The 13190-nt window shown below is 45.4% G+C and overlaps 1 protein-coding gene across 1 annotated transcript in view; it reads left to right on the top strand.

The window, feature by feature from the left end:
- Positions 1-9815, top strand: part of LOC122943543 — a 633637-nt gene extending 623822 nt beyond the window's left edge. The window contains exon 5 of the mRNA XM_044301358.1: positions 8560-9815. Coding sequence (XP_044157293.1) covers positions 8560-8770 — 211 coding nt within the window. The 3' untranslated portion in view covers positions 8771-9815. The remainder of the gene's footprint in view (positions 1-8559) is intronic.
- The last annotated feature ends 3375 nt before the right edge of the window (positions 9816-13190 follow it).

The following is a 13190-nucleotide window of genomic DNA, read 5'->3' as shown; positions in this document are numbered from 1 at the left end:
AGCACCACTTCACCACCAATGACTGGGCCTCCATGCGAGACCTGTGTGCCCTGTTGCGCTGTTTCGAGTACTCCACCAACATGGCCAGTGGCGATGACACCGTTATCAGCGTTACAATACCACTTCTATGTCTCCTTGAGAAAACACTTAGGGCGATGATGGAAGAGGAGGTGGCCCAGGAGGAGGAGGAGGAGGAGGAGGAGGAAGAGGGGTCATTTTTAGCACTTTCAGGCCAGTCTCTTCGAAGTGACTCAGAGGGAGGTTTTTGGCAACAGCAGAGGCCAGGTACAAATGTGGCCAGCCAGGGCCCACTACTGGAGGACGAGGAGGACGAGGATGAGGAGGAGGTGGAGGAGGATGAGGATGAAGCATGGTCACAGCGGGGTGGCACCCAACGCAGCTCGGGTCCATCACTGGTGCGTGGCTGGGGGGAAAGGCAGGACGATGACGATACGCCTCCCACAGAGGACAGCTTGTCCTTATCCCTGGGCAGCCTGGCACACATGAGCGACTACATGCTGCAGTGCCTGCGCAACGACAGCAGAGTTGCCCACATTTTAACCTGTGCGGACTACTGGGTTGCCACCCTGCTGGATCCACGCTACAAAGACAATGTGCCCACCTTACTTCCTGCACTGGAGCGTGATAGGAAGATGCGCGAGTACAAGCGCACGTTGGTAGACGCGCTACTGAGAGCATTCCCAAATGTCACAGGGGAACAAGTGGAAGCCCAAGGCCAAGGCAGAGGAGGAGCAAGAGGTCGCCAAGGCAGCTGTGTCACGGCCAGCTCCTCTGAGGGCAGGGTTAGCATGGCAGAGATGTGGAAAACTTTTGTCAACACGCCACAGCTAACTGCACCACCACCTGATACGCAACGTGTTAGCAGGAGGCAACATTTCACTAACATGGTGGAACAGTACGTGTGCACACCCCTCCACGTACTGACTGATGGTTCGGCCCCATTCAACTTCTGGGTCTCTAAATTGTCCACGTGGCCAGAGCTAGCCTTTTATGCCTTGGAGGTGCTGGCCTGCCCGGCAGCCAGCGTTTTGTCTGAACGTGTATTCAGCACGGCAGGGGGCGTCATTACAGACAAACGCAGCCGCCTGTCTACAGCCAATGTGGACAAGCTGACGTTCATAAAAATGAACCAGGCATGGATCCCACAGGACCTGTCCGTCCCTTGTCCAGATTAGACATTAACTACCTCCCCATAACCATATATTATTGGACTCCAGGGCACTTCCTCATTCAATCCTATTTTTATTTTCATTTTACCATTATATTGCGATGCTACCCAAAGTTGAATGAACCTCTCCTCTGCCTGTGTGCTAGGCCTAAATATATGCCAATGGACTGTTGCAGTGGTGGCTGACATGAAGCCTGATTCTCTGCTATGACATGCAGACTAATTCTCTGCTGACATGAAGCCAGATTGTCTGTTACGGGACCTCTCTCCTCTGCCTGGGTGCTGGGCCTAAATTTATGACAATGGACTGTTGCAGTGGTGGCTGACGTGAAGCCTGATTCTCTGCTATGACATGCAGACTGATTCTCTGCTGTCATGAAGCCAGATTGTCTGTTACGGGACCTCTCTGCTCTGCCTGTGTGCTAGGCCTAAATATATGCCAATGGACTGTTGCAGTGGTGGGTGACGTGAAGCCTGATTCTCTGCTATGATATGAAGACTGATTCTCTGCTGACATGAAGCCAGATTGTCTGTTACGGGACCTTTCTCCTCTGCCTGGGTTCTGGGCCTAAATTTATGAAAATTGACTCTTACAGTGGTGGGTGACGTGAAGCCTGATTCTCTGCTATGATATGAAGACTGATTCTCTGCTGACATGAAGCCAGATTGTCTGTTACGGGACCTTTCTCCTCTGCCTGGGTTCTGGGCCTAAATTTATGAAAATTGACTCTTACAGTGGTGGGTGACGTGAAGCCTGATTCTCTGCTATGATATGAAGACTGATTCTCTGCTGACATGAAGCCAGATTCTCTGTTACGGGACCTCCCTCCTCTGCCTGGGTGCTGGGCCTAAATATATGCCAATGGACTGTTGCAGTGGTGGCTGACGTGAAGCCTCATTCTCTGCTATGACATGCAGACTAATTCTCTGCTGACATGAAGACAGATTCTCTGTTACGGGACCTCCCTCCTCTGCCTGGGTGCTGGGCCTAAATATATGCCAATGGACTGTTGCAGTGGTGGCTGACGTGAAGCCTCATTCTCTGCTATGACATGCAGACTAATTCTCTGCTGACATGAAGACAGATTCTCTGTTACGGGACCTCCCTCCTCTGCCTGGGTGCTGGGCCTAAATATATGCCAATGGACTGTTGCAGTGGTGGCTGACGTGAAGCCTCATTCTCTGCTATGACATGCAGACTAATTCTCTGCTGACATGAAGACAGATTCTCTGTTACGGGACCTCCCTCCTCTGCCTGGGTGCTGGGCCTAAATATATGCCAATGGACTGTTGCAGTGGTGGCTGACGTGAAGCCTCATTCTCTGCTATGACATGCAGACTAATTCTCTGCTGACATGAAGACAGATTCTCTGTTACGGGACCTCCCTCCTCTGCCTGGGTGCTGGGCCTAAATATATGCCAATGGACTGTTGCAGTGGTGGCTGACGTGAAGCCTCATTCTCTGCTATGACATGCAGACTAATTCTCTGCTGACATGAAGACAGATTCTCTGTTACGGGACCTCCCTCCTCTGCCTGGGTGCTGGGCCTAAATATATGCCAATGGACTGTTGCAGTGGTGGCTGACGTGAAGCCTCATTCTCTGCTATGACATGCAGACTGATTCTCTGCTGACATGAAGACAGATTCTCTGTTACGGGACCTCTCTCCTCTGCCTGGGTGCCGGGGCCTAAATATCTGAGAATGGACTGTTCCAGTGGTGGGTGACGGGAAGCCAGATTCTCTGCTATGGAACCTCTCTCCAATTGATTTTGGTTAATTTTTATTTATTTAATTTTTATTTTAATTCATTTCCCTATCCACATTTGTTTGCAGGGGATTTACCTACATGTTGCTGCCTTTTGCAGCCCTCTAGCTCTTTCCTGGGCTGTTTTACAGCCTTTTTAGTGCCGAAAAGTTCGGGTCCCCATTGACTTCAATGGGGTTCGGGTTCGGGACGAAGTTCGGATCGGGTTCGGATCCCGAACCCGAACATTTCCGGGATGTTCGGCCGAACTTCTCGAACCCGAACATCCAGGTGTTCGCTCAACTCTAGTCTTAAGGTCCCCATAAACCTTAGGTTAGTATTAAGCTGGCAGTGGTATTCGTTCGCCCGATTCTCTGCATATTGGTGGACGGAACTAATTACAGTTAATGGGGCCAGCGGGCATTCTAGCGTCTGGCAATGCTGGATCCAGAGAGTTCAGGCAGGCTGGATCACTGAAACCCTAGTGTGAAACTAGCCTTAAACTATTGTTGGTTAACCTGACGTTTTCAAAGGGACTCTCAATACCTATAATATCAGGGGAGAGATGGATTGGGCTTTGTGAATTTCAGCACCTGGTCATTTTGCATTACATGAAAATAAGCTGCTCCCAGAGGCATCTGACAGCACTTTTCTCCTCTTTCCCTTAGCCAAGAGTGTTTGGAGAAGTTGGGTCGAGATGGTTGTCCAGCAGACAGTGATTCAAACTGTATGGTCACCTTTAGTGTCCTTGCTTTCTTAATCTTAGATCTATCTTCTCTAGAGCAGTGGAACCCAAAGAAGAGACCAAATCTGATGTCAGTGGCTATTATTCGATCTCTGTCTTAGACTACGATTAAATTATATTCTTAAAACAGAAGCACATAGTGACTTCACTTGTTTGTGTTTAAATATTGATTGTAACCACTAGTGCGTAGCTGTAAAAAGGACAGGTAAGACAAGTTTTCCAGGTGCAAGCGGGCAACAACAGTCTACTCTGTCTTGGACCTTGGGCAGGACATTTACATACAGGACTAGGGCAGCAGAATACAACTTTGTACTGAGTGAAGAAAAGGCTATGACTGTGCAAGACTTGCCAATGCCCGTGTTTGGGTCTCGCATACCCTTGTATGGAGGGTTGGCATAACATGTATGTGAACAAAGAATGCAAAGCTAGCATGGGTGAATAAAAGGTTGCAAGCATGGGTGAATAAAAGTATCCCACTATTTTCACTTATTGGAAGTGCTGCGGTGTGTTTATTTATCGATTTATCACTTTGGTGACGTGAAATACCGCTGGCACCCCTTGTTACTGATCATCCCACCAGGTGTGCTGCCCTGAACTTTTGTATTTCTCTCTCTCTATATATATATATATATAGTAGCACATCCAATAATTTACCTGATATAATAATCTGAAATACTATGACGCATTTAGAAACTCAATAGTACATCTTAAAGTTCTGCATTGTATAATCTAGCACAAGGTTCAGTGTACACGCTGTTCGTGGATTTCTTTAGTTTATTTTTGTAAACTTTTTATGTAAAGGATACTGTGCAGCAAGCTCCTGAGGAGCCGGTACAGAGGATGGGAGTGGTCCTGATAAGATGATGTGTCAGTGTACTCCCTCAAGCCATTGCTCCCTGGTAGTGTTCCCCAAACCTTTTACGCCAAACTTGAAACCACAATTTCGCTCAACACTACTCCCTGGCGATCACTGCAGTGAAATGATGGTTTAAGGAATCAGGCCAGAGGAAAAAGAATAAAAGTCTCTCTTTATTAAGTGCAAAATAAGTTGTAGTAGATCCAGCAGTAGTTGTATACAGTGCAATTTCTCTTCTCAGATAATGAGGTATAGTGGCTGGCATAGTGATATATAATGGCATCTCTGATATGCTAGCTTGCTGATGTCTCTCTTCTAAACTTCTGTCTAACAGCAGAATGCTGGCACTTGTGGCTGCAGGTGTCCACTGTGTAATACAGGCTTTTAAATTGGTCTGCCCTGGATAGGATCTAGGTGTATGTTGTCTGAGCTATAGTCCCTAACTTGCAGTAGGGCCTGGATAGCGGTGGTAGCTGGTCACTCTGCTGACTGTAAATTATGTAGTTTTGAAGATATCAGAAGTTTTTAGATCCTACAGTCTTTGAAGTAGTGGTCTCACAGATGAGCTTGTTCTCTGCTTCTTTAGTCCTCTGTCCTAGCTAAGGCTACTTTCACACTTGCGGCAGAGAGATCCGGCAAGCAGTTCCGTCGCCGGAACTGCCTGCCGGATCAGGCAAAACGTATGCAAACTGATGGCATTAGTAAGACCTGATCAGGATCCTGATCAGTCTTAAAAATGCCTGATCAGTCGAAAAAATGCATTGAAATGCCGGATCCGTCTTTCCGGTGTCATCCAGCAAAACGGATCCGGCATTTATTTTTTTCACCTTTTTTTCAGTCTGTGCATGCGCAGACCGGAAGGACGGATCCGGCATTCCTATGGAACAAAAAGGCCGGATCCGGCATTCAGGCAAGTCTTCAGTTTTTTCCGCCGGAGATAAAACCGTAGCATGCTGCTGTTTTATCTTTTGCCTGATCAGTCAAAACGACTGAACTGAAGACATCCTGATGCATCCTGAACGGATTACTCTCCATTCAGAATGCATGGGGATATGCCTGATGAGTTATTTTCCGGTATAGAGCCCCTGTGACGGATCTCTATGCCGGAAAAGAAAAACGCAAGTGTGAAAGTATCCTAACACTCCCCTCTCCTGGCAGGAAGTAGACCCAGGGCCGGCACCACCTATAAGCAAAGTACGCCACCGTGTAGAGAGCACTCTTGCTGGGGGCGCCAGCGCCGCTCTGGCGAAGCTTAGTCCTAGGACCTTTTTATCCGGCCCGCAGCGCCTCCTCCTAGCTAATTTATTCACTTTACTTTCCGCTGTGCAATTGCAGAGAAGCGCCGTAATCTCGCACAGGCGCACTGGATACAGTAGTCTGCGCCCGGGCCGTGCGGACTACTGGCAGAGGCATCGTCGAGCGAGGTGTGCTGAAAGACGGCACATGCGCGCTTCACTCGACGATGCCTCTGCCAGTAGTCCGCACGGCCCGGGCGCAGACTACTGTATCCAGTGCGCCTGTGCGAGATTACGGCGTTTCTCTGCATTTACCTCAGCGACAAGTGAAGTTAATAAATTAGCTAAGAGGCGGCGCTGGGCAGGGAGGGGATCTGTGGGTGACACTTGTGGGGATCTGTGGGTGACACTTGTGGGGATCTGTGGGTGACACTTGTGGGGATCTGTGGGTGACACTTGTGGGGATCTGTGGGTGACACTTGTGGGGATCTGTGGGTGACACTTGTGGGGATCTGTGGGTGACACTTGTGGGGATCTGTGGGTGACACTTGTGGGGATCTGTGGGTGACACTTGTGGGGATCTGTGGGTGACACTTGTGGGGTCTGTGGGTGACACTTGTGGGGGTCTGTGGGTGACACTTGTGGGGATCTGTGGGTGACACTTGTGGGGATCTGTGGGTGACACTTGTGGGGATCTGTGAATATGTCACTTGTGGGGATCTGTGGATGACATTTATGGGGATCTGTGAATAACATGGTATGTAGCTGGAGGGAGAAAACATGGCCTTACCACAATGAAGGGTACAGTCTGTATAAATAGGTGGCCGACAAAAAAGGGGCGGGTCAAACGGCGTGGTCAATAGGTGAAGTGAAGGGGGCGGCAAAATTAGCTTTTGCCTAGGGTGGCAAAAATCCTTGCACCAGTCCTGAGTAGATCTATCCCAATCCTACAAAGAATGGTTAGCCCCATCCCTGATTCCAACCATGCCTCACTTGCTGGTGTACAATGCAAACATTACATAACAGAGCAAAGTTTGCAGATACCCCCAGGTCTGGGGTATTGCAACTGGTCTTACTAAAGAATATTTTATCCTTATGATCATTTAAATAGAGCTGAACTTTCTATGGTCACCTTTAGACCTCATTTAGATGAGTTACCTATTTATAATTGCATATTCAACAATAAATGTGTAGACCATAGGTTCTGTGCTGTTATAAAACCTATCCGCGGCCCTATTCCTCCCCACTAGTACCCTGCCACACTGTGTCTATAGACATACCCACCTTTTCCTGCAACCTTTGACAACTGGACATTACCATTTTCTTTGTGAAAGGGCTATGTCCCTACACAATCATCGCTGACAGTATCTGACTGTAGGTACACATCCACCCAGTTGTCAATTAGGCTTGGCCTACATGGAGAGTTTTTGCAAAATGCAATTGTGTTCTCTGATTGTATACATTGTTTACTTTTCCTCTTCAGCTATCCCAGACTACCATGATGGCTACTCCTGTTGACTACAGAGTTGCTGCCAAGACCTTTTTGACCCTACACTACTGCAGCCACCGCCAGCCTCTCTATTCACAAAAATATATTCAGACTCCAGATCAAATCTTGTAAAAAAAAAACTGTACCCCCCCCCAAAAGAAAAAAATATATAAAATATTAAAGTCCCAAGTCCTGCTAAACAAATACAGACCCAAATCAGACCATTGACCAGACACCCTAAATAGACCCCCAACCTAGACCCTGTAAATTTAGACACCCTAGACTACCCCCCAAAACTAATACAGACCACAGATCACACCCCATACATTTATAGAGCTATTTACACGCTCCTCCTCTTCCTCTTTGCAACTCTTCCCTTTAGCTTAAGAACCTGTAATTCCATAATCATGTGAGCAAGGGTTTGTCTGCACATAATTGCACAAAGCAATTTTGTGAGAGGTTTTCCATGATTTACAGCAAAAACTGATCAAACCACAATGTTTTTGGAATTGGGGGAGGGGATAAGCAGGGGATCACAATAAAACTGCAATGTGAATGAAGTCTTTGCTCCATGCATATTAGAATCCGTCATTGTCTGTATTGCATACAGTATGTAACACCTAAGCATCCCCCTGTTCTTTGGTTCTACTTCACTTGTTTAACCTGCACACCTGATTGGTCTACTGGCAGGGGTGGATTGGCCATAGACCTTACAGGGAAATTTCCCGGTGGGCCGATGCCCAGGAAGCTGCCTGGGCCCTCCTCACGGACGGCCAGTGGAAGTTTTTGGGGATGTATCTTGTGCTGCCGGCAGTATTTTGTGATGGACTGTGGTATTTGGCTCTGTTGAGGTGGTATAATGTGCCACAATATAGTATTGTTGGCCCTGCCTTCCATCAATTTGGACCCAATTACAAAATGGGGCTCTTTTAGTATTTTTTCCAGGGCCGCTTTAAGTTCCCAGTCCGCCCCTGTGTACTGGAGCATGGCCTCCAAAACATGGATACAAGAAGCCCATCCAAATAAGGACTTAGATGTATGAGATATAGTTTTACCATAAAAGGGAGCTTGTAGCATATGGGAGAACCTGCAATTCAGTTTAATAGAAAATTTTGTGTATGCTTTAGTTACAAACTAATCCCTAACCTGAGATACCTTTTTTCTGACCGGTGGAGTCTGTAATTGAATGATGATGTCATTAAATTAGGATTCCTTTTTATCATTAACCGTAATATGTTCTTTTGCAAGATTATTTTTATGTATATTTTGCTTATATATTTGTTTTTAAATTTTATCCAGGTGTTTTCTTTGCTACTGCAGCGACCAATACAATAAAGCCAAGATTTCATCTTATTCCATCAAGGCCAGATCTGTGGAGGAACGTGTAAGGGTCAGACACCGGAGTCCAGTTGCTCACAATTCCTCAATGCCTGTGATGAACAGAACAGAGTCAGAAAGACAGACGGCAGTCATACCAAAAGATGCCCTAAGCCTTAAACTCTCGCTATAACTGGAGGAAAGTCAGGACAGAACCCAAAGAAAACCCAGAGGCAGAGGGGAAAACAGATTGATTTTCAGTGAGTCATTTAGCTTCTGGACTGGATGCAGCTCTCCCCTGCTGGCAGTTTGGCTTCATATTAATAGGACACACACAAGGCTGAGTAGCTTAAAATAATTATATGTAGAAATCCCCCAAACCGCTCACCATCCAAATATTTCCTTTTGTGTCGATATAGACTGAACAAATTACATTTACATTATTAAAAATGAAATCATTGGATTTACCTCAATTTAATGTTAAGCAGTAAACTGGACCACATTCAAATCTGCCGTCACGATAGGGTCTGTGCTCGCCATGTACATTTCGAGTGGGTGTTAGCACAATATCCATTTGTCTGCGCTGAGATGCCACATGATTGTGTTTGTATACTAAAACACCACATAATAACCTACAGGATCTCAAACATGTATTTACTATCCATATGCTAGAACGCAGACGGCAAAATGTATGAAAAGAACATAGAAAATATGGGCTGCCCTGACGTATCATTATATAAACTTAGGCAGTCTATTGAGTTTTATATTCCTTATTCAATTTTTAAATGTGTTTGTAGAATTGTAACGCCTTTTTATCTGATGATGGCACTTATTCCAAAACAGCCATTAGACTTCATGCACCATATTACAAATCCATATAAGCGCTAAATCGTACTCCATGTAATACAGCACCCATAGAAGTCTTTGGTGACATACTGAACGCTCCGCCACATGCTGTGCTGCAGAAATATTCTAGAAGTAGTATCTCCATAATACTGTGCCATATGGTGATCTACAGAGCACTTATAGCTCCACAGTGCCATACGGTCTCCATGTGCGGGCCCTATGCACACATCTGTTATATGCATGAGACCATAATAATGTTGTATTTTAAATGCAGAGTAAAAGTCTTAGGCCTCTTTCACACGGGCGTTGCGGGAAAATGTGCGGGTGCGTTGCGGTAACACGCACGATTATTCAGCGCGAGTGCAAAACATTGTAATGCGTTTTGCACTTGCGTGAGAAAAATCGCGCATGTTTGGTACCCAAACCCGAACTTCTTCACAGAAGTTCGGGCTTGGGATCGGTGTTCTGTAGATTGTATTATTTTCCCTTATAACATGGTTATAAGGGAAAATAATAGCATTCTGAATACAGAATGCATAGTAAAATAGCGCTGGAGGGGTTAAAAAAATAAAATAAAAATTTAACTCACCTTAGTCCACTTGATCGCGAAGCCGGCATCTCCTTCTGTCTTCATCTTAGCTGTGTGGAGGAACAGGACCTGTGGTGACGTCACTCCGGTCATCACATGATCCGTTACATGATCTTTTACCATGGTGATGGATCATGTGATGACCAGAGTGACATCACCACAGGTCCTGTTCCTCCACACAGCACAGAAGACAGACAGAAGAGATGCCGGGCTGCGCGAGCAAGTGGATTAAGGCGAGTTAAATTTTAATTTTTTAACCCCTCCAGCGCTATTTTACTATGCATTCTGTATTCAGAATGCTATTATTTTCCCTTATAACAATGTTATAAGGGAAACTAATAATGATCGGGTCTCCATCCAGATCGTCTCCTAGCAACCGTGCGTGAAAATCGCACCGCATCTGCAGTTGCTTGCGGATGCTTGCGATTTTCACGCAACCCCATTCATTTCTATGGGGCCTGCGTTACGTGAAAAACGCACAAAATAAAGCATAAGTGATGCGTGAAAATCACCCCTCATGTGAACAGCCCCATAGAAATGACGGAATTCAGTGGGGGTGCAATGCGTTCAACTCACGCATCGCATCCGCGTGGAATACTCGCCCGTGTGAAAGGGGCCTTAAGGCTTAGAGTACACATGGCCCATGGTACATGACCCACATGATAAGTTAAAAAATGATTAAATATTATAAAAAAAATATACAAAATATTACCATATAGGTAAGCTCAATGACCCCAACAGTGTTATCCCTGAAGATACCCATCATATTTCAATATAAGGTGGAATAACCCTTTAATCATGCTAGCCAACTAGCATACAGTATTGTCTGAACTGCCGAGACCTCCATTCTCCTGGTTCTTGTGTCCAGTTCTTCCTATTGTTTTCTTCGTAAACATAAACTTGCATCATTCATAGAGCTCATTAAATTCATATGATGGCCGGCCAACTGGAAAGGTTTGAGTTTTTGGACCCAAAATGTGTAAATGGTGAACACAAAATTAACATTATAAGATATTTGTTACATCAAAGACCAAACTATGCACATGCAGAATAATCAGTGACAATTAGTAATACATTCTATATATAAAGGGGTTGTGCCAAGTTTTGACATTATCCCCTATCCACAGGATAGGGGACAACTAACTGGTGGGTGTCTGACCACGGGGACCCCCACTGATCCTGAGAACGGGTTCCCATTCCCCTAATGTCCAGCATCTGCCCCTCCGCTCCATTTATTCTCTATGGGCTGTACCTCTGACAGTGCCATGATGAATGAATGGAGGGCAGGGTGCATGCCCAACCTGCCGCTCCATCAGATCAGCAGGAATGGAAACACCGTTGTATGGATCGTTGAGGGTCTCAGCAGTCAGACCCCACCAATCAGTTAGTTATCCAGGGGATAACCTCAACATGTGGCACAACCCCTTTGAATATTTGAGGACAATTGTGTTTTTAGAGTTGCAATGAAGTGAATTTAGACAGTACTATGACCGATCCATAGCCATCTTCTCTCATCCCTCCAACTATTTAGTAAACTATCCCCTATGGTCAGAGTAACTACCCCGTGATTGTGATCTCTCTAGTCTAACAAACTTGCTGAAATCCCCTTTCTAAGTTCACGATTTGAGTTGTTTATGAAGGATTTCTCGTCTTTTTATGCTGTATAGTTATACATGATTTCCATTGCAAGTCATTAATTTTAACAAGGAATATTAAATACAGTACACAGTAACATTTTAAGCAACACAGCTACTGGTTTCAAACTATAATTATCAGAGAGAGCATATTTTTGCATATCTTTTTGCATATGTAAATGTAATACATTTCAAATAAGCATTTATTAAAAGGTTTGTTTTTAGGGAGCTACTTTTAATTAGTATTTTTTGACATTTTGCTATAAGTTTGCACATACAGATAAAAGGTGTATATTTGTGAACCAATCCTGATGGTAATTAAAATATGACTTGTAAATGCATTTCTGTAAGCGCTCCAGCTGGGAATGTATCGCTGGGAAATGTATCGCTGGGAAATGTATTATACTGTATATTTTTAAATTAATAAATGTAAAACCTTTGCATTATATTTCTATTTTTTAGACGTGTATTTAAACATTAAAATGGATTTAAAATGGGTTTTGGCTAATTGCTTTTCTAAACAGGTTTCCAATTTATTTTTATTTTTTTCTGTAGGGTGTGGTCATCAACATTCAGTCAATGGGGAGCAAAAAGCAGCATGACGGTTTACGCTGGGTTCACACCTGAGCGTTCTGAAACGAGCGCTCTGTATGCGCGATTGTACGGGCGTTTACAATAGCGCATACAGAGACAGGGGTGCACACATTGTCGCGCGTTCCCGAATATCTATGTGCGGGAATGCGCGACAAACGCCCAAAAAAGCTCAAGCACTTGTTTGAGCGTCGGGCGTTTTACAGCGCGATCGTACGCGCTGTAAAACGCCCAGGTGAGAACCATTCCCATAGGGAATCATTGGTTCTTGCCTGTTGTGCGTTTTACAGCGCGTAGGAACGCGCTGTAAAACGCTCAGGTGTGAACCCAGCGTTAGGGCCTAAGCCTCTTTCACACGAACGATACGGATTGTCAGGATGCGTTCAGGGTGCATTCAGTGAAACTCGCACCATTTCGCAAGCAAGTTCAGTCTGCATTTGCATTCAGTGTTTCAGTTGTTCCGCACGGATGCTATCAGTTTTAGGCCTCATGCACACGACTGTGCCGTTTTTTGCGGTCCACAAATTCGCGGTAACGGAATGGGCGCTGGCAACATAAATGCCTATTCTCGTCTGCAAAGCGCTGACAAGAATAGGACATGCTATATTTTTTTAGCGGGGCTGCGGAACGGACCTTTTGCGGCCCCATTGAAGTGAATGGGTCCGCATCCGAGCCGCCAAAACGGCGGCTCGGATGCAGACCCAAACAACGGTCGTGTGCATGAGGCCTTGATGCATTTTTCTACAACATCTCCTAATAACATCTCCTAACTACCATCATTTAAAAACGCATTGCACCCGGACTGCATTCAGGTTAGATCCGGATGCAATGTGTTTTTCACTGAAGCGCCATTTATTTCTACGGGGCAAGGGCTGTGTGAAAAACGCAGAATATAGAACATGCTGCGATTCTCACGCAACGCAGAACTGATGCAGGCAAAAAAATTGTCATGT

Source organism: Bufo gargarizans, chromosome 7, assembly GCF_014858855.1.
Source record: "Bufo gargarizans isolate SCDJY-AF-19 chromosome 7, ASM1485885v1, whole genome shotgun sequence".
Lineage (NCBI taxonomy): Eukaryota > Metazoa > Chordata > Amphibia > Anura > Bufonidae > Bufo > Bufo gargarizans.
The sequence above is the reverse complement of the archived record's forward strand: the minus strand, read 5'-3'. Positions and strand labels throughout refer to the sequence as shown.